At 43.4% G+C, this 22,004-nt stretch overlaps 2 protein-coding genes across 17 annotated transcripts in view; one reads left to right on the top strand and one right to left on the bottom strand.

Annotated features, from left to right (window-relative positions):
• Window positions 1-22,004, top strand: part of Helb (DNA helicase B) — a 29,817-nt gene that overhangs the window by 5,338 nt on the left and 2,475 nt on the right. Inside the window, exons 4-12 of the mRNA XM_031349346.1 lie at window positions 1,445-2,323; window positions 4,534-4,705; window positions 5,975-6,116; window positions 9,583-9,737; window positions 12,236-12,326; window positions 12,979-13,038; window positions 14,759-14,966; window positions 15,944-16,087; window positions 17,923-18,423. Coding sequence (XP_031205206.1) covers window positions 1,445-2,323; window positions 4,534-4,705; window positions 5,975-6,116; window positions 9,583-9,737; window positions 12,236-12,326; window positions 12,979-13,038; window positions 14,759-14,966; window positions 15,944-16,087; window positions 17,923-18,423 — 2,352 coding nt within the window. The remainder of the gene's footprint in view (window positions 1-1,444; window positions 2,324-4,533; window positions 4,706-5,974; window positions 6,117-9,582; window positions 9,738-12,235; window positions 12,327-12,978; window positions 13,039-14,758; window positions 14,967-15,943; window positions 16,088-17,922; window positions 18,424-22,004) is intronic.
• Grip1 (glutamate receptor interacting protein 1) overlaps window positions 20,635-22,004 on the bottom strand; it is a 648,195-nt gene continuing 646,825 nt past the window's right edge. For all 16 annotated transcript variants that reach the window (XR_004112745.1, XR_004112746.1, XM_031349335.1 and 13 more), the window contains one exon: window positions 20,635-20,946. Coding sequence is in view for 14 of the 16 variants with exons in the window: in XM_031349335.1 (XP_031205195.1) it covers window positions 20,906-20,946 (41 nt within the window). In the remaining 2 variants the exon portion in view is untranslated. The remainder of the gene's footprint in view (window positions 20,947-22,004) is intronic.

Here is a 22,004-nt window from a genome sequence, read left to right as displayed (position 1 = left end):
TAGTTGCTCAGTCCCACAAGGCAAGCAGGTGAAGGAGAGAGAGCGGCTCTTTCTTCTTCCAAGGTCCTTATGTAGGTCTCTAGCAGAAGGTGTGGCCCAGATTAAAGGTGTGTGCTACCACGTGGATCTGAGTCTTGTTTTGTCCCAGATGACTTTGAGCTCAGAGATCTCCCTGTCTTCTGGGATTCATTGCCACTGTGCCTCAAGATCTCCATGCCAAGATTCAGGTCAGAAACTTTTATCTCCCAGCCTCCAGCTTAGGATCATAGGTGAGCCTTCCAATTCTGAATTGTAATTCATTCCAGATATAGTCAAGTTGACAACCAGGAAGAGCCACTACAACCTCTTTGAAAGGCACTGTCTCCAAGTGGAGTCTCATTCTGAGACAGTCGGGAGTTTAGTGTTTGATTTTTGAGAGAACACTAGGCAGTCTCTAAAAGGAATGGAGGCTTCAAGAAGGGCATCCCCACGAAGACAATGGAAGTGAAGGGTAATGTGGTGAGATGCCTCCTTTCTAGTGTTTGGGAAGAATTATTGATAAACAAATGGCAAACCAAGCAAGCCAGAGAGTAAGGTAGCCATTCACTTCCCAGTATGTGCTAAGGCCCCTGCAAAAGTGATGTCAGTGCAGGATGCCTCTCTACTAGGAATCTTACTTATTACGTGTTAAACTCTGATTTCATTGGACTAATTAAGTGTGTGTGTGCTAAAGCTTTCCCCAGACAAGAACTGAGGCTTGTGTCTAGATGAGAGCACAGGCTCTTATCTATATTAGAGATTTAGTGATTGTTATCTTACAGGGTTCTTAAAGAGTTGAGAAAAGGAATGACTGTTCCAATGTGGGAGTCAGGTCTGGAGGAAGAAACCATTTGTGATGTTGCCTGTAGGAGACCTGGCAAAGAATAAATCAGGGGATGCCTACATGTGTATACGTGTGTGCCTTAAGCCATGTAGTGTTGTTTGATGTTGAAAACTGATTTGTTAATTGTAGAACTGCCATTGTTAATTGTAGTTAACAAAGCAGTTAAAAAAAAAAAAACCAGCTATGGCAAAACCAAACCAAAACAACCCAAAAGTATCACTGATCTGTTAGCTATACAACCTTTTTCCCTAAATTTTGTGAAACTATATATCTTTTTTAAAAAGATTTTATTTATTTTATGTATATGAACACACTGTAGTTGTCTTCATACACACCAGAAGAGGGCATTGGATCCCATTACAGATGGTTGTGAGCTGCCATTACAGATGGTTGCTAGGAATTGAACTTAGGACCTCTGGAAGAGCAGTCGGTACTCTTAACTGCTGAGCCATCTCTCCAACAGAAATATATATCTTTTAGAGCTTGAAAATGTTTAAGATAGCACAGTTTCAACTATAGGTATAAAACCCATCAATATGTGTATCCTTTGTATGAGCCGTCCTGAACTCTCTTTTCCTACAGATAACCTACAGAGAGCTGAAACTGCTGCGCTGCGAGGCCAGCTGGACAGCATTCAGTCAGTGCCCCTCGCTGCTCCGGCTGATGACTCCCCTGCAGAAGAATGCATTGGTCATATATTCTAAGCTGAGGCAGACATGCAGAGAAGATGGACACACATATGTTGAAATAACGGACTTGACCTCGGGCTTGTCGGAGCATATGTCATTCGAGGAAGCATGTCAGTCTCTGGAGTTTCTGAGGGACATTGACGTGGTAATTTATGAGAAGGACTTTGTCTTTCTTTCTGAACTGTACGAGGCCGAGCAAGACATCGCCTCCTCCATATGTGAGCTGATGAACAGACCCCCGTGGTATTTGAAAGTGGATGTGAAGAAAGTCCTGGCATCAATTAGCAGTGCAAAGCAAGATGATCCAGGAAGTGCTGAGGCCATGGGAGGGAGCAAGCCAGATGTGGTAGGGTCAGAGCAGGGTGACAGTGTTTTAGACCCACAAGATGGTGGTGACCGTGTTAGAAGTAATGGCGAACACGTTGCGAATGCAGAAATAAATGACGTCCCACTGGATCGAGATCAGGTGGTCGCCCTGGAGGCGATCTGTGCCAATGCGGTGACTGTGCTCAGCGGGAAAGGCGGCTGTGGGAAGACCACCATCGTTAGCCGTCTTTTTAAGCACGTGGAGCATCTGGAAGAAAGGGAAGTGCAGCAAGCCTGTGAAGATTTTGAACAAGACCAGGAAGCCTCAGAAGAATGGCTTGCCTGTCCTAAGCAGAGTCCAGCTGGGGTGGACAAGGCTGTAGAAGTGTTGCTCACCGCACCTACAGGGAAGGCAGCTGGCTTATTGAGGCAGAGAACCCATCTTCCGGCTTACACGCTGTGTCAGGTAAAAAACCTCTGACAGTGTTGTCTGCAGTTAAAACATTTTCCTAAAGACATCTTTTGCTTCTTATTCAGAAGTAATCAGCTTGTCAGTTTTTCTTTCTTTTTTATTTTCATATGGGAGATAAAACTCGGATCTTTTTCATACCTGGCAAGTACTTTCCTACTGACTTACACTCTCTGACTCGAGAGTTTGTAAGTCCTCCCCAGGAGTTTTACACTGTAGTGTCCATCTCTACCTCATTCTCTCCTGCCTCCCCACCATGTCAGACCTTCCCAGATCCCCTGCCTTTGTTGCCTGGCTCCTCTGGGCTTCTCTACAGCTGAGTGTAGGATCCTCCTCCGCTGCTCTGGCTGCTGTTTGTAGTCCCAGTGCTGAGATTCATAGCACCTAGTTTCTGCTGTGATATAGTTCGGCATCTTACCTCAGCTCCTGATCGATGAACACAGCACCCAGATATTTAAACACCACGTTGGATACATCCAGCAATGTGGGTCCCTCCTTGAGGATATTTTCCATACACTGCCTGCGGCTTCTGCCTCCCAAGTGTGAACTGACACTTGGACAGTAGCAGTCCTTCTGCCACTGTTGCTGGCATTCCTGGTTGCTTTGCCGCTTCATTTGGATCAGCTCAGCTCTGATGGAGGGGAAATCCTGTTGGGAAGGAGATGCCTGGTGGCCTCAAACTGTGGAAGGCATATGAGCTACCCTTTCTGGTTACTCTGCCTCGCTGTTTACACTCAGAAAGAAATCAGTTCGTCAAGTTTAACTGCACAGTGTCCTGAGCCCTGTGATGTGGTCTCACCTGATTTCATCCAGTCCAGCTGGAGATGGGACTTAGCTTTTTGCAAGGTACCAGTGCTGCATAAGCTACCTGCCCATTTGGCGCTTGATGGCCGTTTCTGCCATCAGATCAGCTGATGCAATATGTCCGTACTCATCTAAGGGTTCACTACCCTACCTGGAGCTTATCTTCCAAGGGTAATGGGGCTTACTGTTCTTGTTAAAAGTCTATGCCTTTATTCTGTAATAGCTAATCACTTAAATCAGTCCTACTCAGGATGGCCTGTTTGTAAGCATCCCAGTTTGCAGCCAGAGAGTGGACATGGGCTCAGAAAGTGCTTGACAGCTTCCTTCATTGGGACATCCTTATCCTGAGCAAATGCCAAGGGGATCAAAGTATGTGCCTAATGGTATAGCTTAGCTCCCTGTATGATGTGTTATCTTGCGAGGACTGGTCACAAAGAATGACCCTGTTACCTGGAGCACCGGAGGTGGAAGAAGACATTTCTCTACGATAGAATGCAAAGCTCTGTGGAACTGAGCTTGTTCTCTGTTGATCGTCTTCCTCTCTTGCATCTGGCCAGTAGTCACATATCAAAAGTGAAATGATTCAATATGGCTGCAAAAATGAGTACTTCGTGGGTGATAGTAGTGTAAGGACTTGAGAGGCAGAATCTTGAGCCATCCTGTTCTGTGTGGTCGGAAGAACTTTAACGCCCTAGTAGGCTCCAGTGAGGAGGTGGGCATTTTAGTTAGAGGAAAGCCTTCCACAGGCATTGGGGAGAGTGTTCGTTTGTGGAGTGCTGAGGGGTTGGGTGACTTATTGACTGGAAAGAAGTCTGTATTGTAGAATACTGGAAATAAACTTAAGGCAGGGAGGGAGTTTGAGCTTTAACAGTAGAATTTTGAAATTATCTCATTGAGTCATCTATTTTAAAAATAATCATATTATAAGTACTCTTGTTAGCTGGGTTGTTTTATAGGGTGGTGGTCAGAAGTTTGGAATACTTGAATGGAGACTTAGTAAAGAAAGAGAGGATTAGAAGAGCTCAGAAAGCCAAGAGGTTTATTGGGAAAGAAAAGTAATAGATCGTTTTTCTTGTTTACAGCAGTGGGAGAAGTCTTTAGGTTTTTGTGCAAGGTAAACTTTGGTTGAAGCTTACTATTAAGTTAAGCTCAAGGCTCACTGGGAAACATTTTTTTTTTAACTGTTTGAACCTTTTATAGTTTGAAATTTTTAAAATTCATCTATTTTATTTTATTTTATTTTATTTGTGCATTCATCCCTGTAAGTGGAATGCTCTGTACTGTGTTTTCTTTTTCTTTCCATCTTTTATGCCTTCCCACCCATCAGTTTTGCTTTATTTTTAAAACTACATGCTTGTTACTTCTAACCTGATTCTTTTTTTATACTCACACTTTACTTACAGGTCAATTACAGCTTTTATATGTGGAAGAAAAATGAGGTGGACAAGCCGTGGAAATTCTCTACAGTTCGAGTTCTGGTTGTGGACGAAGGGAGTTTGGTGTCTGTAGGGATCTTCAAGTCAGTTTTAAAGTTACTATGCGAACACTCCAAACTGTCTAAGCTTATAATCCTTGGTAAGTTGAACTGCCGAGAGTCTGTACCTTCTGTTAAAGCTCTGCAGGCGTTGCTGTGGGTGTCACTCGGGCTTTGGTCTGCTGTGGGTGTCACTCGGGCTTTGGTCTGCTGTGGGTGTCACTCGGGCTTTGGTCTGCTGGAGGTGGGAAGCTTTTCTCACAGCCCAGAGCAAAGCCACTGAGTTAAGGCTGCCTGCTGTCCCTACCAACCTGGGTGTGTCATCTGGCTAGTGTATTGGCAAGCAAGGAGGAACGAGATGGGGCATGCTAAGTTACTGCTTATTGCTTGAGTAATGGCTATTGAAATAGTAAAAATGTCGGAGTCAGAATAAATCAGGATGTAGATCATTTGGAAATAATAAAAAGTCTGAATTATAGACCACTTTACAGTAATTTTATGATTCTAAGCTAATAATTCAAATTAGGCCTCACCAGCCTCTTAATCTGGTGAGATTTAGTTAGATTCTGTGGAGTTTTAGTGAGCGGTCGATTCCATGATTTAATTGTAATGGGATTGTATATAAATACCATTTATTTTAGGCTTGTGAGGGTATTTGATGAGCAGCCGATTCTGTTAACGTCTTAAGCGCTCACCCAGTTGTCACCCAGCAGATATTTTTCTTCTCTCTAGAGTTTGCTTTTTGGGTCACAAGAAGATTTTCAGTAGCCTAAAGCGCTGCCATCAGTTGGCTGGGATCTGTCTGTTTTTGTGTCGATTCAGCTTATTCATTTTCTGTTTAGTAGGCTTGTCTCATGCAGGTGAGGTCAGGGCTCCCTCATGTTCTGTAACACAGAGTGAATAATGTGCAGAGTGACCGCAGACAAGATAGCTGAGGTCTGATTTCTAAACATGTTCTGAGGTGTATGTTACAAGTGGCTTTCCTGAGTCACAGTCACGAAAGGAGATCAGTTAAAAATTTGTCACCTTATTATGTCTTCACACACATTTTTTATGTCACGTGCAACTTAATTTGATTTGGAAAACATCTAGTATTTTTTGAATGTAATATTTGTATTGAGAATTCATTTTTATTGAGAATTTCATACATCGTTGTTCAGTTACCTTCACCGACCCCATTCCTTCTCCTGACTTCTAGGATAGTTAACATTTTAAAAAAAATTTAGATAAAGATTTCGGGGGGGGGCTTTCTAAGTTACAAAAGGTCTATAACTATATTGTATGTCAATGAGCAGAATACAAATAATGTACACAGTTTAGAATCCTGGTTAAGTAAAATCTTTTTTTTTTTTATGCTCCCATCCCTTTAGGTGATATTAGACAGTTGCCCAGTATTGAACCTGGTAACGTGCTGCAAGATGTCTTTGAGACTCTTAAGTCAAGACAGTGTGCCATCGAACTAAAGACGAACCACAGGACAGAGTCACAGCTGATTGTGGACAATGCGACAAGGTATCACGTATTGACGTTATTGTATTTTAAATCTCTGTTGTATTAGGGATGAAGTGTATTAGGAGTAAAGGATGATTTAGTACGACACATTTACTATATATTTTAGCAATACCCCAGTCCCTGGTACCAACTTCTGTCTTAGTTAGGGTTTTACTGCTGTGAAGAGACACCATGATCAAGGCAACTCATATAAAGGAAAACATCTAACTGGGGCTGGCTTACAGGTTCAGAGGTTCAGTCCATTATCATGGCAGCATCCAGGCAGGCATGGCGCAGGAGCTGCTGCGAGTTCTACCTCTTCATCTGAAGGCTGCTAGCAGAATACTCCTCTCTAGGCAGCTAGGGCTAGGGCATTCAAGGCCACACCCACAGTGAGACACCTACTCCAACAAAGCCACACCTACTCCAACAAGGCCACACCTCCTCAAAGTGCCACTCCTTGGCCTGAGCATATACAAACCATCACAAACCCTTTCTATCCTTTTAATATATGCCTACTGCTACAGTTAGAAAACCAAGGTTGGTATCTTTCATTACTGGCCCAGCATAAACTATCATTAAAATGTGAGAATGTATATATTTCTCATCTTTAAGAATATGTACATCTGGTTCTCTTGGTTGTGTCTGTATCCGTGGGTTCCCTAAATATGCACACAGCTAACCAGAAATTAAAATATTGCATGTGCATTGAGCATGTACAGATTCTTTCCTTTGTTATCTCCCAATTGATACCCTGTACTGACCGTTTACATGGCTTTTACGTGGCATTAGGTGTCATTGATTATCTAGAGATGATTTAAAATAAACAAGAAGGTTTATGTAGGTTATATGAAACTACTGTGCCATTTTATATAAGAGCTTGAGCATCTTGGGAGATTCTGAAACTACCCTTGCAGGTAATGCACAGGGATAGCTGTACGGGGATTAAAGTGTGTTAAGCTTAGAGTCTGGACTCTGCCCAAGGGAACAGAGACTTAGAAATGAGTCTTACTCTCAAAGGAGAATTGGAAAAGAACTTTCTGATAATTTCTGTGGGAGGAAAGCCCAATGTAAAAAAAAAGAGCAAATGTAGGATTTGTGTCTGAGATGAGTCCTGGTTGCCCCCAGGCACCTGCTCCTCAGTGGAAAAGAACCAGCTCTCTTCCCCAGCGTTTGCATAAGCCTTTGGGCTGCCTCTGCATTCCGTGTACTGTTCTGTGACTTAAGAAGCAATGAAGATTTGCGGGTGTGATGGGGCCGTGGATGCTAAGAGCTAGTTGTGTCCCCTGGGCCACATTTTATCTTTTTTGTTTCTTTTGTGAACTCTGTTTTTTGCTATTTTTACATATGCTCAATTGAATGTCACCAGAACCTTGAACATATCAAACTGTAGCTTAGTATGTCCCTATGGACCCTGGATAGGATGGTGGGAATGGTAGGGAAGGGGTAGTTGTTGTGTACTCTTGTCAGAACCTCAAGACTATTGGAGTTGGGTGAATAGTATTGTTTTCCTAAAGTTTTCCTGTTGCTACCTCAGTTTTGATAGTTCCTTTTCAAGAGTGTCAAACCCGGAAGACACGAAGACTTATTCAATCAGAATTGGGCTTTATTTAAAACTTTCCTTAGCCACCTGTTCAGTACCCTTTAATTTGTTTTGTTTTGTTTTGTTTTTTAAGAGTACCCTTTAATTTAAGTAGTGTCTCTGGTCATTCATTTCATCACTGTCCTCCAATATTACTGACTGAAGGATCTTTGTGACACACCAGGGGAAGTATGTTGTGTGTACTGGGTTGACATGCCAAACAGGGAATCCATGTTGACTGCTATCAAATTAAACCTGAGACATTGCAGCAAGAACAGCCAATTCCTTCCATGTTGGAGCATAGGAGATGGTTGAAGGTGCCACAGAAGGCCACTCCCACCTGACACCTCTGTTAAGTCTATTCTTAGACTCAGTCACGAGAGGCTGTTATCACGAGTCACTTGAAGCATGCTGTGCTTTCTCATATGATTGGCTGGAAAAGACTTGACAGAAAGAAAGATGGAGAGGCAGAGCAAGCAGATGTGTGTGCAGGTGCTGTAGCATGTGTAAAGGATCCATTTAGTGCAAGGTAACTCACACAGAAAGAGAGTTGGAGCTACTGGACCCAGATTTGTATCCCAGGCCCCTGCATTCTATATTTGTAGCCTTGGGAACCCAGTAAACTTGATCATGTCTCATATTGCTCACCTGTAGTGAGGAGACCAACTTCCTTGCTATTTAGTGGACTGGTTCTTGCACAGCACATCGTATGATCATTTCTTTTTTGGTTCTTTCAGTTGGCTTGTGGGGGAAAGTGATCACAAAAAATATGATATTAAAGTCTCATAGTGTTTTTAGTCTATTATAAAATGTATTGGCTGGCATACATACTGCAAAGCCTTTTCCTCTTATCATCCACTAATAGGTGTGAATTATTCTAAGAGCTTTAGGCTACATGAATGATCATTATTTTATTAGTATATATATAACACACATATATAATAATAATATATATTGTAATATATATATATAAATAATATATATTATATTATATAATATATAATATATTAATTATATATATATATATATATATATATATATATATATATATCATGGACCAGCTAGATGAGTAAAAGACCCTGCTCAAAATATAAGGTGGATGGCTCCTGTGAAATAACTCTAGTTGATTTCTGTTGTGGATGGGCCTGATACTGTTTGTATTTTGATGCTAATTCCGCTCTCCTGGGGAAGGTTGTGAACAAGGAGTGAGTCACTCAGGTGACTTCTTGTAAACCAATCTCCTAATGAATAAAGGAACCAATCACTGGGTGAGTAGGAGGGACTTCTGGGTTGGAGAGGGAAGAAAGGAGGAGGAGAGAGAGGGTGGTTTTTTATGGAGATAGCATGAAGATAAGATGTAGCTTATTCGCTTATAGCGAATCTGCCAGGGTTTGCCACGGAGAAATTAGATTTAATATGGCTTAAAAGATTAGAATTCTAGTTGTTGGGCCCAGAGATTGAGTTACCATTGTTTCTGAACTAAGTTTGTGTGGTGTTTTTCTTCTCGCCGTGACTTGATTGTGTTCTAGAGAAAAAGGTATGGTGGCAAAGCATGGGTTTGCCTGATGTTCACCACAAAGGCTGTGGGGTTATTGAAGCATGGGGCTGGCATGGTAGCGACCTGCCAGTGGGAACCTAGCATGCTGGGTGGAGAGATTTTGGAGGTCTGAGTCAGAGTCTTCACATGATGTAACAGGTCAGGTATTGCCTGCCAGTGTATGGCCCGCCAGGCCACCAGGGCAGAGAGTTGCTGTCACAAATGTGGGAACATTTCCCAAAGCAGATTTCTGGTTTCACAAGCACCTACCTGTACATGTACCTGCACATATGCCTGTGTGTGCACACACAAGCCCCCACCCCAACCATTTACACATGTCACACATATGTATGGTTTTTTTCTTTAAGAATCTCCAGACGTCAGTTTCCAGAATTTGATGCAGAACTAAATATCTCTGATAGCCATACGTTACCCCTCTCCATTCAAGATAAGACATTTATTTTTGTGAGACTCCCTGAAGCGGACAGCAGTTCTCAGTCGTCTAAAGGTGAACACCGATCTAGTAAGTGTTTATGTTGGCTTGGGTTGAAGTATTTCAATTTTGTAATATTGTTATCAAACGACTAGCTGTGCATTGTTCGAGGTTAAAGGTAGGTCTTGCTAGTGAAAACTGGAGTACTGAAAATAAAGCTACTTAAGAATTCTCAAGGCAGATTACTCTAGAGCAGTGGTTCTCAACCTTCCTAACACTGGGACCCTTTAGTACATACAGTTCCTCATGTGATGACTCCCAGTGATAAAATTATTTTCATTGCTACTTCATAACTGTAACTGTAATCTTGCTACTGTTATGAATCATAATGTAAATGTCTATGTTTTCTGTGGTCTTAGGAGACCCCTATGAAAGGGTTGTTTGACCCACACAGGGATTGTGACCCACAGATTGAGAACTGCTGTTCTAGGAGTTTCTGAGGAGGTTCCTGACACAGAGTAAGAACTCTCATTGAATACTTGAAGAGTCAGTGAGTGGCCAGAGATGATTTTGTTTACAGAACCCTGGCAATCCAAGGCTCTTCAGGAGAGAGTCAAGTTTTATAGAATGAAAATTTCCTGTTATTTTCTTTGAGTACATTTGTTAACACCACATGTAATTTTGGGTATTATAATGTTAGCTTGGAAAGGAGCTTGGGACAGGTAGCTTAAGCACATGACTCAAGTCCCTTTACTACGTGTGAAATAAGAGTCAGGATTTTGATTTTGATGTCTGTGGAGCTAGAGGCGCATCCATGTTACAAACCACTATATAAGTACTAATACATATCATTAAATTGGTTATGAAAAATAATTATATTTGAATGTAGTTGTCTTAATTAGGGTCTGACTGCTGTGAACAGACTCCATGACCAAGGCAACTCTTATAAGGACAACATTTAATTGGAGCTGGCTTACAGGTTCAGAGGTTCAGTCCATTATCATCAAGGTGGGAGCATGGCAGCATCCAGGTAGTCATGGTGCATGAGGAGCTGATCTTTATCTGAACATCTTTATCTGAAGGCTGCTGGCAGAATACTGGCTTCCAGGCAGTTAGGATGAGGGTCTTATAGCCCACGCCCACAGTAACACACCTACTCCAACAGGGCCACACCTTCTAATAGTTCCACTCCCTGGGCCAAGCATATGCAAACCATTACAGTTGTCTTGGCTGATACAACCTAGAGACTCGGAGAAGAGAATTTTCAATTGAGGGGTCGCCCAGATCAATTGGCCAATGGGCATGTTTGTCTTGATCACTCATTGATGTGGGAAGTCCGAGTCACTGCAGCCACTGTGGGTGGCACAATCCCTATGCAGGTGATTCTTGGGCTGCATAAGAAAACTAGCTAAGTAAGAGCCAACTGAGCAGCAGGTAGGATTGCTTCATGGTGCCGGCTTCAAGACCCTTCTGGGATTCTGGCTCTGACTTCCCTCTGTGATGGAACATGCACTGTAAGCCCGATACATTCATTCCTTCTTCCTCTACATTGCTTCTGGTGTTTTATTACAGCAGTAGAGAAGGAAACAGAGCAGAAGTGAGGTTCTCTTGGTCTTGATTTAGATCAAAAAACTGACTTAGCAAACTTTAAGAATAGCTTAAGGGTTTAGTAATGATTAGTAATGATTTAAATGATTCTTCTGAGGAGCTATTTTAGTTACCATAGTTCCCTAACATGCATGGGAAACCAAGTTGGCATGAAGCTTCCAAACCATCCATGTCTGTCTCCCACTGTGTGCATGTCTGATCTCACCATTCATTTTAGTTTTATATAAATTAGATAAGGAGATGCATATCGTGTGAGCTGGTTGTAATTAAACATGATAGCCAATGTTTATTCTTAAACAGCTTAGTTAACATAGGGACACTACAGATGAGAAAAACAGATACAGGCTCTTCATAGCTTGCTTTCTTCGTAGTATTCCTATCCCCCTCCCCCTTTTTTTCTCGAGACAGGATCTCATGTTAAATAGACTGACATTGAATTTGCTCCATAGCTGAGGCTGACCTTGAACTCCTCCTCCCCCAGCCTCTCTCATATAGACCAGGCTAGCCCCTATCTATAAAACAACAGCTATGAAAAACAACCAAACCTGGGGTAGTGAGCTGAGTAGTGAGTGAGTGTTAGTGGCTGAATTGTGGGAGGTCAGGGCACAGGAGGAAAGAGAAGGCTGGGGTGAAGAAGGCAGTGTGGTGTCAGTGTGGTGGTAGGCCAGTGGGCACTTTTGAGCCAGTGTAGCAGTATCTCAGTATTGCAAGCTGGTGTGCATCAGCTCTGCGGATAGTAATACTTCCTGAGTATGTGCTGATGGATTTTCAACTCTTAACGGACTACGACGGGGCTGAAATCTGTCTCCATGGTCTTGGCCCGTGTCAAGGATGACGTAGGTGTTCCCATGGTAACCTTGGATTGCACATGGTGAGGTGCTTTACCCGCACTGCTTAGTAGGAATTGCTAGCTAATTTTTCCACAGAAATTGTCTTACAGCTTGGCAGTTTGTCTGTGTTGACCTTTTTCTCTTTGCCAGATTTATATTCTGCAGTTCAAACTTTGCTTCAACGAAACGACTTCTGCTCTTTTGAAAGTTCAAAAACATCGCAATTTATTGCATTTAGAAGGTAAAACGTTTATAACGTGTTAATGTACTTTATTCAACTTTTAAACTTCATAAGTTATTAGTGTCCATTGTGTTTAGGGGGAGATACGTGTAATTTCTCATTATCTCTTCTCACTCTTTGAAGTATCTTTTCATTAGACATATCAGAAGGCATTGTAAACAGGGCTGTTTTTGGTCAAGCATGCTTATATTCTTACTGGAAGTTCGAGTAAAATAAAATTGTATCTGAAGGTTAAAAATTATAAAATACTTTTTTCTGCAGTTGGGTGTGGTGGCGCGCACACCTTTGATCCTAGCACTTGGGAGGCAGAGGCAGGCAGATCTCTGAGTTCCAGGGTAGCCTGGTCTACAGAGTGAGTTCCTGGACTACACAGAGAAACCCTGTGTTGATAAAACAAAAAAAAGAGAAATAAACAACAGAAGATACTTTTTCCTAGAGAAAGTTCTAGAAACTTCTTATGGGATCTGCTCTGTCAGCAGGGGTGTGAGTGCTAGCATGCCCAGAGCCCTCAGTTCAGTTCCAAACACGACAAGTAAAACAACACAATAAGTATCACAACAATAAGTAAAACAAAATCCAGTGGCCCAGTTTATGATTGTCTATAAACATAAGCCAGTGCGCTGCTGAAGTGACTCTGACTTTCCCGTTTCAGGCAAGACTGTGACCTCATCAATGACTGCTGCTGCAAGCACTACACTAACCACATCATCAAGTGAGCATCTTCCCAACTACACTGTAGGAGACTGTTGTGCCTTGATCTGCTCTTCTTTCGTTTATATGGATATTTGTCACATAGGGCCACGGTTTCAAAAGTCAAACACTTTACCCCAGTCTGTGAAGCATAATAGTCTCTTCAGTTAAATGGATCATATCTCATTAGGAATTGATGTGGTCCATAAGTAGAGCAAGGTGGAAAGTAAGGAGTGATTATTTCTCTGTGGTGTCCAGGTTAGCAACCTCTAACCTCTTTAAGATCAACGTGGGGAATAAGGAGAATTTCTAGCCCTCTGTGGTGGTGTTTCCAGGAGCCTGAATAGCAGGCTGTGTGCAGAGAATAGTTTTGTATGTCTTGTATTTGACAGCACATACTTGTCACTGGGGTTGTGTTAAATATAGGTGCTCTTGCCACAAACTACTGTGTTGGGCAGCTGACAGAGGACTCAAAAAGTGCTTGCATGGCCTGGCGGTGGTGGCACATGCCTTTAATCCTAGCACTTGGGAGGCAGAAGCAGGTGGATTTCTGAGTTTGAGGTCAGCCTGGTCTACAGAGTGAGTTCCAGGACAGCCAGGACTATACAGAGAAACCCTGTCTAGAAACCAAAAATAAAAAAAAAAAATTTAAAAATGTGCTCCCATGGGCCCATGTAATAGTGGTCCTAGTAGCTCTGCTCTTGTCAGGGAATCTTTCTGTTTGTGTAAATTAAGCTGCAGACCCAGAAGTCTCCCAAAGGGTTGGGTAAGAGCAGAATGAAAAATAAACCCAGAGTGCTTTTACAGCGACTGGCACCAGCTGCCATTCATTGACTGGCACAAGCCACCATTCATTGGCACTGTTCGGTGAAAACTGAACAGTGGCATAATTTTTATAATGGAGTACAAGCTAGTAAATGAAGACCTGAAACTGAAGAATATGGAGAGAGGATGAATTTGCATGAAAGAAAAAATAAGGTTTTTGGTTTAGAAAGTGGATAGATCAAAGCATCTATGTCATCATCTCTAACTTGAGCGAGTTTAGCTGGGCCATGTCAAAAGGGCTGAGGTGACAGGGTGAATGCTGTGTGGTAAATGTTATTTGGGGGATTTGTTATACCCCCTTGTCGCCTTCAAATATCCCAAATAAACGATACAGAGATCTTAGAATCATAATAAGCCTTAAAGCACCAGAGCTGGGCAGATAGAAAACATCTCTGTTAGTTTGCCTACTTTCCTGCCAAAATCCCCAAGATGTGACATGCTTTGATTCCTGTGGGCTGTTCCTGCTGCATCAGGCTGGCTCTCATGGCCATGAGTTCGGGATCCATGCTACCCCATGGCGACTTCCTTCCTTCTTCCTCCTAGCTTGGGAACCTTTGCTCACACCCTCCCTTTTGCCCAGGTTGTGGGCCTCTTTATTAACCAATCAAGGATAACCTGGGGGCACGGTTTACATAAGCTGGTGTAGGTGAGGATCTCATCTCTCCTCATGGGTGGAGTAACCAGATTTTGGGAACCATTGTATGGCATTTGAATACATAACGGCACCAGACCAGCCCCCTACAGTAAACAAGTGACAGTTATGACCACTTGATTCTTGACCTTTGGAGAATAAAATGACACAAAGATGTATAAGATGTATAAACATCGGTTCACATCAGCTCGGAGAGGAGCTGCTGTTGGATAAAATGAAGTGGGGAGCTTCCGGTTTGATGGTGTGTGCTCACTTCCTAATGCAGAGACCATGAGAAGAAACTCGTCTTTGCTGTCGGTGATAAGATCTGCTGTACCCGGAATGCTTACCTCTCAGACTTACTCCCCGACAATGACCAGAAAGCCAAGGGGAAGGGCTATGGAGACGGCCCTGATGACAACGATGCGAAAAGCAAACAGGAGTTCGAGAATAGCATCCGGCTGTGCAATGGGGAAATATTTTTCATAACACAGGTAAGTCTTAGGAAGTAATAGGTTTGCCAGTTAGAGATTGTCTTTTTCCAAAGTCCTAGATTTCATTTGAGATTTAATCTGGAATGCTCTTCTTGCTAGGTGTTTCCTTATCAGGAATTTTCATACACCCTCATTCAGGATGAACATTGGTTTGTAGTTTTTAGCAATGTCTTGTCTGGTTTAATATCAGAATTCGATGGGATGGTTGGGAATAGCTCTGCTGGAAAGCATTACTTTTTCTAACTTTTTTCTTTTTTTTTTTTTGCCCCAGAAAGATGTAGAAAGGAAACTTCTTTGTAGTTGGAAGCTTGAATAACAAAGGACAAAGCGAGCCAAAACAAAGGTGGTGGCACAAGCCTTTAATCCCAGCACTTGAGAGGCAGAGGCAGGCTGATTTCTGAGTTCTAGGCCAGTCTGGTCTACAGAGTGAGTTCCAGGACAGCCAGGGATACACAGAAAACCCTGTCTTAGAAAAACAAACAAAACAAAACAAAACTCCACCCAGACCCCCCCCCCCCAAACAAAACAAACGAACAAACAAAAAACAAAGGACAAAGCGAAACTGTCCTTAGTTGTAGCTTTAACATAGAAACTGTAGTAATTCTTCCTGGGGTTGGTCTTCCTGTGTAGACACCCTTTCAAACTTAAAAGATGCTTAAGGGGTTGTGAGGGAAAGAGTGTGAGGTTTCAAGGGCCAGAAGTTTCTATTTCTACTCATTGAAATACTTAAACTCGAAAGCATTTAAAGAAGTATGGGTTGTAAGTCTCTCCCGGTTTGAGTTGTTCCATCCTGGGCATGGGGCCTGAAGCCTCACAAGTACTGTTCACATGCTGTACAAATACAGTCTCAGCATCAAGCCCCTGGAGATCCTTAAATTTGATGGATAATGTTTGCACGTAATATTGCACCCGAGACAGAGTGTCCTTACCAGGTGCACGTTGCAACAGATGCAAAGCTTTGTTTGTCTTGGTCCCAGGATGTAACTGACGTAACTTTCAAAAGAAAAAGACTTCTGACCATTAATAATGAGGCTGGCTTGGAAGTGACTGTGGATTTCAGCAAACTCATGGCGAACTGTCAGATAAAGCACGCCTGGGCAAGGACCATTCATACTTTTCAGGTAAGTTGAAGAAAGAGGTCGTTTGGGCTTACAGTTTGAGGGTACAGACCCTCATGGCGGGGAAGACATAGAGGCAGGAGTGGGCGGTTGGTCCCACTGCATTCATTGTTGGGAAGCAGAGAGAGATGAATGCTGGGTACTCAGCCCTCTTTCTCCCTCTTATTCAGTCTCGGGTCCTGGCCCGTTGAATGAATGCCCCCATATTTACAGTGGGTCTTCCCTCATCAGTGAACCCCATCTAGAAACTCCCTTCTAGCAGTGTCCAGAGCTGTCTCCTAGGTGGCTCATGGTCCCATCAGGGTGACAGAGTTACTTATCTACAGCACTTACCACAACACCAAGTACGTTGCATTGTTTTTCTTTTGCTGTTATTAATTCTAATTCTCCAGTTCTGGCCCAGTTTCTCCCTCATCATTTTGCTTTGTTTTCTGCGAGTTGCCTTCCAACCTGTGGTCTAGCGCCTGACTGAGGGCCTCTGGGCTTCACTCCTATAGGCTTTGCTGCCATGCACACAAGCACCGGAGATGCTACTCAGGCTCTAGCTGACTGCTCCGCTTAAGTGCCCCTTCATTCTGAGGAGCTGAGACATTAGCAAGACAACCTTATACTTCACTTCTTCCCAGCCTCACTCTCCAGCAGGGCCTGACATGAACTGCACTGCTGTCCCTAAATGTTGACATCTTATCTATGATATTTTTTTGTGCATTATTTTTGATTTTTAAGAATATTTCCATAGAATATTATTTGACTGCTGAAGTTCTTGAACATGCCTACCCAATTTAAATTTTGCTCAGAAGGGACTTTTGTCCTATGTTTGATTTATTCCTATTCATATAGATTTTATATGTGTGTGTGTGTATATTTTTCTATATATTTTCTTGCTTTCAAGGTTTAAGCAAAGGGTGTCAAAGGGTATCATCTTACATATTGTTTATTTTTGGCTTTATTAACTTTGTTGGTGGATCTTGCTATTCTCTTGTTATTTTGACAAATGAATGATCTCCCTCCAATTTTGTAAACAGCTCCCTTGTTATTTGTTTAATCTTGTTTGAGAACAACAGGTTTAAAGAAGAGATGGAACTAGCTCAGGAACAAAGATTTGATGTGTCCAGCCAATCTTTGTGTGCATTGTGTTTGTGTGTGTGTCTGTTTAATGATCCTTTGATGCATGCATACATGTTGTGTCTATAGTCTCCTCTTATTGGCTATTTCATTTGCCATTATTGGTAACCTTAGGGTAACACATTTACACATAGGTGTGTACAGTTATTTCAGAGTCTTTGGTTAGGGAAAATGTAGCACTCCTTTTGGTCCCTCCCCAGAGTTTGTTTTGGTCACTACAAGCTAGTTGTGACCCTATGGGACATAATGTTGGTAACAAACTTAGCAAATGTGAGTTCTGAGATAGTAAATAAAATGGATTCTGGGGGATGGGTGGATGCAGACATACCAGCCAGATGGTGGGACATGAGAGGGCCATCAACACTTTTCTCTTTTAGTTTTGTGTGTGTGTGTGTGTGTGTGTGTGTGTGTGTGTGTGTGAGTGTGTCTGTGTGTCTGTGTGAATACAGGTGAGCTGCTCCTACTGTGCATGTGTGTATGTCAGAGCAGCCTTGAGTCCTTAGTTTCCATTTATTCAAGACAAGGTCTCCTTGATTTCTCTGTTGCATCTGCCAGGCTAGCTTGTGAGGCTCGAGCCAGATGTCAGGCTTTTGTAAAGGGTCTGGTTATTCACTGACATTCACCCAGTAAACCATCTTGCCAGCCTCCTCTTGCCAGAGTTGCTCCTCCACTGAGCTGCTATATTGAGCCTTCACACTGTTTTTACCTCTCAGGGGTCCGAGGAGAACACAGTTGTCTATGTCGTGGGAAAGGCAGGTCGACAACACTGGCAACACGTGTACACCGCAGTGACCCGGGGCCGCTCCAGAGTATACATCATAGCAGAAGAGTCTGAACTCAGGAGTGCCATCCGGAAGCGCAGTTTCCCCAGGCAGACGCGTTTGAAACACTTCTTGCAGAAGAAGCTCTCTGGCAGCTGTGCATCCTCAACAGGTTTCTCATCCCAGCCTTCGAGCCCTAGAGCTGGAGGAAGACCTGACATGCAGCCTCCAGCATCACCCCTCTGTAGAACACCAGACAACAAAGCCACTGCAAATGGTGCCAGGGATGAGGCATCTTCAGCCACAAAGGAGGGGTTCACCTTTGACGAAAGATGGCTGTCAACTTCTTTTTATGATATGGATACAGATGAGGCATCAGCGCAGCTCAGAGGGTCCAAAAGAACTGGTGATGACTTCCCGTTTGATGAAGAAAGCCCCAGTAAATTCCGTATGGTAGGAGCCATGTTCCCTTGTATTCATGTTTTCTTTAACTCTTTCCAACTGCCGTGTGCCTGACGGGACCCTGTACACTTCTGTTAGTGTATCGGACAGCTGATGTCTTGCATCTAACAAAGTGCACCCCTGTGCCCACTTGGAGCTAGCTCTTCTCCTGAGGCTGCCTCTCTAGAGAGCTTCCACTGACTGATGGATAGCAGTCATGTTCCATAAGAAAGCTTTCCACTCTGTGCCTGCCTTCCCCTGCCTTCTTCCTTGCCTGTTACCCCGGCTTTGCAAGCCACAATCCCTCCGTCTCTTCACAGCTCCCTCGCACTGCTTGCTCCGGTCTTCTCGAAAGCTTCTGGAGCCTTTCCTTAGGTCTCTTGGCTCCCTCTTGGCTTCCAGTTTTAACTGTTGCTCCGGGTTCAGTCCTCTTTCTCTCCGGTCACGTGACCTTATCTAATCTGCTGGAGCGGTGTCTTCACAGTTCTCCATTTCTCCCTCCTCCCACACATCCCCTAATTGAGACATCTCCCTGAGTGACAATTTCACCCATCCTCTTGGCTGCCATGATGCAGGCGCTGGGAACTCTGGGTAAGTGACTCTTCACCATTCTTGTGCTGACTATTTCTTGCAAGTACGGGAGTAATTTGTTGATTCATTGAAGAGAGTTCAGGAACCAATTCCTTCATGCATCTTTGATCTTTGCTCCTAGAAATAGCCATTCTGGAAGCACTACCTAACTGCTTTCTCTCGGTTCCCCGTCTCAATCCCCTTTCTCCCAGTTTGACAGCTTGAAGTCTCACACATTGTTCCGACCCCATCTCCACTCTATCTCTAGGGTTGTAATGTTATTGAGAAATGATTTTTTTCCCCACTCAGCCTCGGCTGTCCTGGCTTAGGATCTTACCTTACTAGAGGATCAACTGTCTGCCCTCAAATGCATTCCTGCCCCATTCCTCATCTACTCTGATCCCTTGGGTGTTCAACTCAGTACCTCTGTCTAAAGACTCCCTGTGCCTTTAAGTGCACACTGGAGGCTTCTTAAGTCTACATCTGGCTCTCCCAGAACCCTGTGATGTCTCACTATCACCTTTTGACATCAGTCCCGTCTACTGTTTTGGTTCATTAATTCACTAAAGGAATCAATGTTTTGTTCCTATCTCTTCCCTTTGGCTTCTATAGTTTGGAGATGTAACCGTCTGCTGGGTGACAAGAGGGGAGATGGCAAAAGGGAACAATCTCAAATGATTCCCTGCTTTCTGGCTGACACAGGGAAACAGCAGAGCCATTACTGAGATGAAAAAGACTCAGGAAGACCTTGTTTGAAGAAATAGTCCTCCTCCCTTCCTCTGGAAGGCAGTAATGGGTGCTACACTTAGAGAGGGTTTAGAAATTACTTCCAGATGCGGTTTCAAGGGAGGAGCACTGGTTGACTAGTGCACCTGCCACAGACTCACTAGGTGGGGTTCAGAGGAGCATGTGCTAGTGATTCTGCCAAGATTCCAAACTGTGGCACTCATGTCCATTGCCCAAAGAAGGTAAGGGACATGTAACAGGCTCTCTAAGAGTCTGCCTGACAAAGAGTTCAACTGTGTGGTGATGGCAGTTGAAGCCACTGGGAGTGCATGGGATGCAAATGAAAGGTGGGGCTGTGGATATGGGAATGGGGTCCTCCAAAGAGACTGTCCTTTCTTTGGATTGGAGGGGAAATCCATAGGAACATTCTAAATGAATGTGAATTGAAATTCAATGAATTTCACTGACCTTGACCTCAGTGTGACTGATGGTGATAAGTTAAGTTCCTAGCATAAGAAAATCCAGGATACAGTGATTAGGCTGAAAGTAGGGTGCTTCGAACAGGGAAGAGAAAGAGATGCTGAAAGGCTGAAGGGCATCGCTCATGGGTCTTATTGATGAGTTCGGTCAGCTGGGGTCGGGTGGCAAGTGGTGCACACAGGTTTAACCTGGGCATAGAGTGGATGCAGGTATCAGTAATCAGAATTGGTAAGAAAGGAAAGTGTCAAGTTTTATGGGGAAATTGCCTTTCTCTTCCATGGCAATGGAGGAATCTCTGGTGACCGTAAGCCTTACCTCCACTCCAGTGCAGATGATAATGATATTTAATGTGACATTGTCATCATTGCAAATAAGCTTGTACAGACCCTGGGGCTAGGCTTTTGACTGGAACAGTAAAGGGACAATTGTAAAGAAAGAGCCTTCAAAACAAGTTTCTTCAGTTATATTTCTTCTCACCAACACTGTGTGGGAGATGGGGATGGGGGGTTTGACGTCACGTGTTGATACAAAGAGAAAACGGCAGTGTTCCTCAGCCCCAGGCCAGAGTCTGCTGGAGCCTTTCCGTTTAGACCGAGAAGGCCACCGTTGCAGCTCTGTGAATGTAAGCGTGAGATTGGGGACTGAGGTGCGCTGCCTCCCATCCTTGCACGATGACATCAGCCCAGAGTTTGTTCATAGAGGGGGATGATGTTCTTTCTCAGAGGCTTTGCCAAAAGTATACAGCATCTCCAGAAATCCCTGCAAATGAGGAGACAGAAATCAGACCTCTAGGACTGGTAAAATAGAGACTTACTTCCATAACTCTAGGTGAATTTATCAGTTTGGAGAGAGGAACCCAGAGGCGAGGGCTGTCCGTATGTCTGTCCTGCCTTCAAATCCACATTGCTGCCTGCAGCCCACATCAGCATTTAAATTCTACACGTGAAAACACGTGGCTGAACTACGAGGGATCAGTTTTGAGAAGTGCCTCCTTAGGCAGCTGTCCACAGTTGAACAAATGTCGCCATTGTGTGTTTACACCAACCTAGATCATTATGGTGGCTTCTCGGTGCAATAGGCCCCAGCACCTCTGAGCACTGTGAGGCTGTGGCATATGCTCTTTTGTAGTGAAAACAATGCTTATAAGTGGATCGCACTTGAAATCAGCGATTCTCAACCTCCCTAGTGCTGCGACCCTTCAGTACACTTCCCCATGCCAACCATAAAACTATTTTTGTGGCTGTTTCATAACTGTCATTTTGCTACTCTTACTAACTATAACATAAATATGGGTTTTCTGATGGTCTTGGGTGAACCCTGGGAAAAGGTTCTTTGACCACCCCCAACCCACAGGTTGAGAACCATTGCTTTAAATGAATGCTAAACATAATAAATTCACCAACTAGAAGTGTAGTTACCGACCCGCATTACAAACTTTCCGCACTTTACATCGCCAATTTCCCCAGATCCATGGATCCTGGACTGCCCCAGGCAACAGGAAGATTCTAGCTCCATTTTGATCTTAGGGAACTCGCATTATATATTCTATATCGCTTACCACTGGTCCAAATGCCACCGTGGTCTGCAATAACAGTAGCAATGACCGACTGAGCCCTCCTTCCCTTCACTACTTTACCCTAGTAGCTCTGGGTTTTGAAAAACAGATCCTAAAGGGAAATGTTGACCTTTCACACTGCTTGCTCTGCAAACAGAAAGGAAGAAGGAGCCTTGCACTCTTTGATACAAATAACTGAGTGAACCCTGCCAAGTGAATGAGATAAAACAATTATTCCCCTTCCCCAAATAGTTTTACAAAA

Source organism: Mastomys coucha, unplaced genomic scaffold (genome assembly GCF_008632895.1).
Source record: "Mastomys coucha isolate ucsf_1 unplaced genomic scaffold, UCSF_Mcou_1 pScaffold4, whole genome shotgun sequence".
Lineage (NCBI taxonomy): Eukaryota > Metazoa > Chordata > Mammalia > Rodentia > Muridae > Mastomys > Mastomys coucha.
The sequence above is the reverse complement of the archived record's forward strand: the minus strand, read 5'-3'. Positions and strand labels throughout refer to the sequence as shown.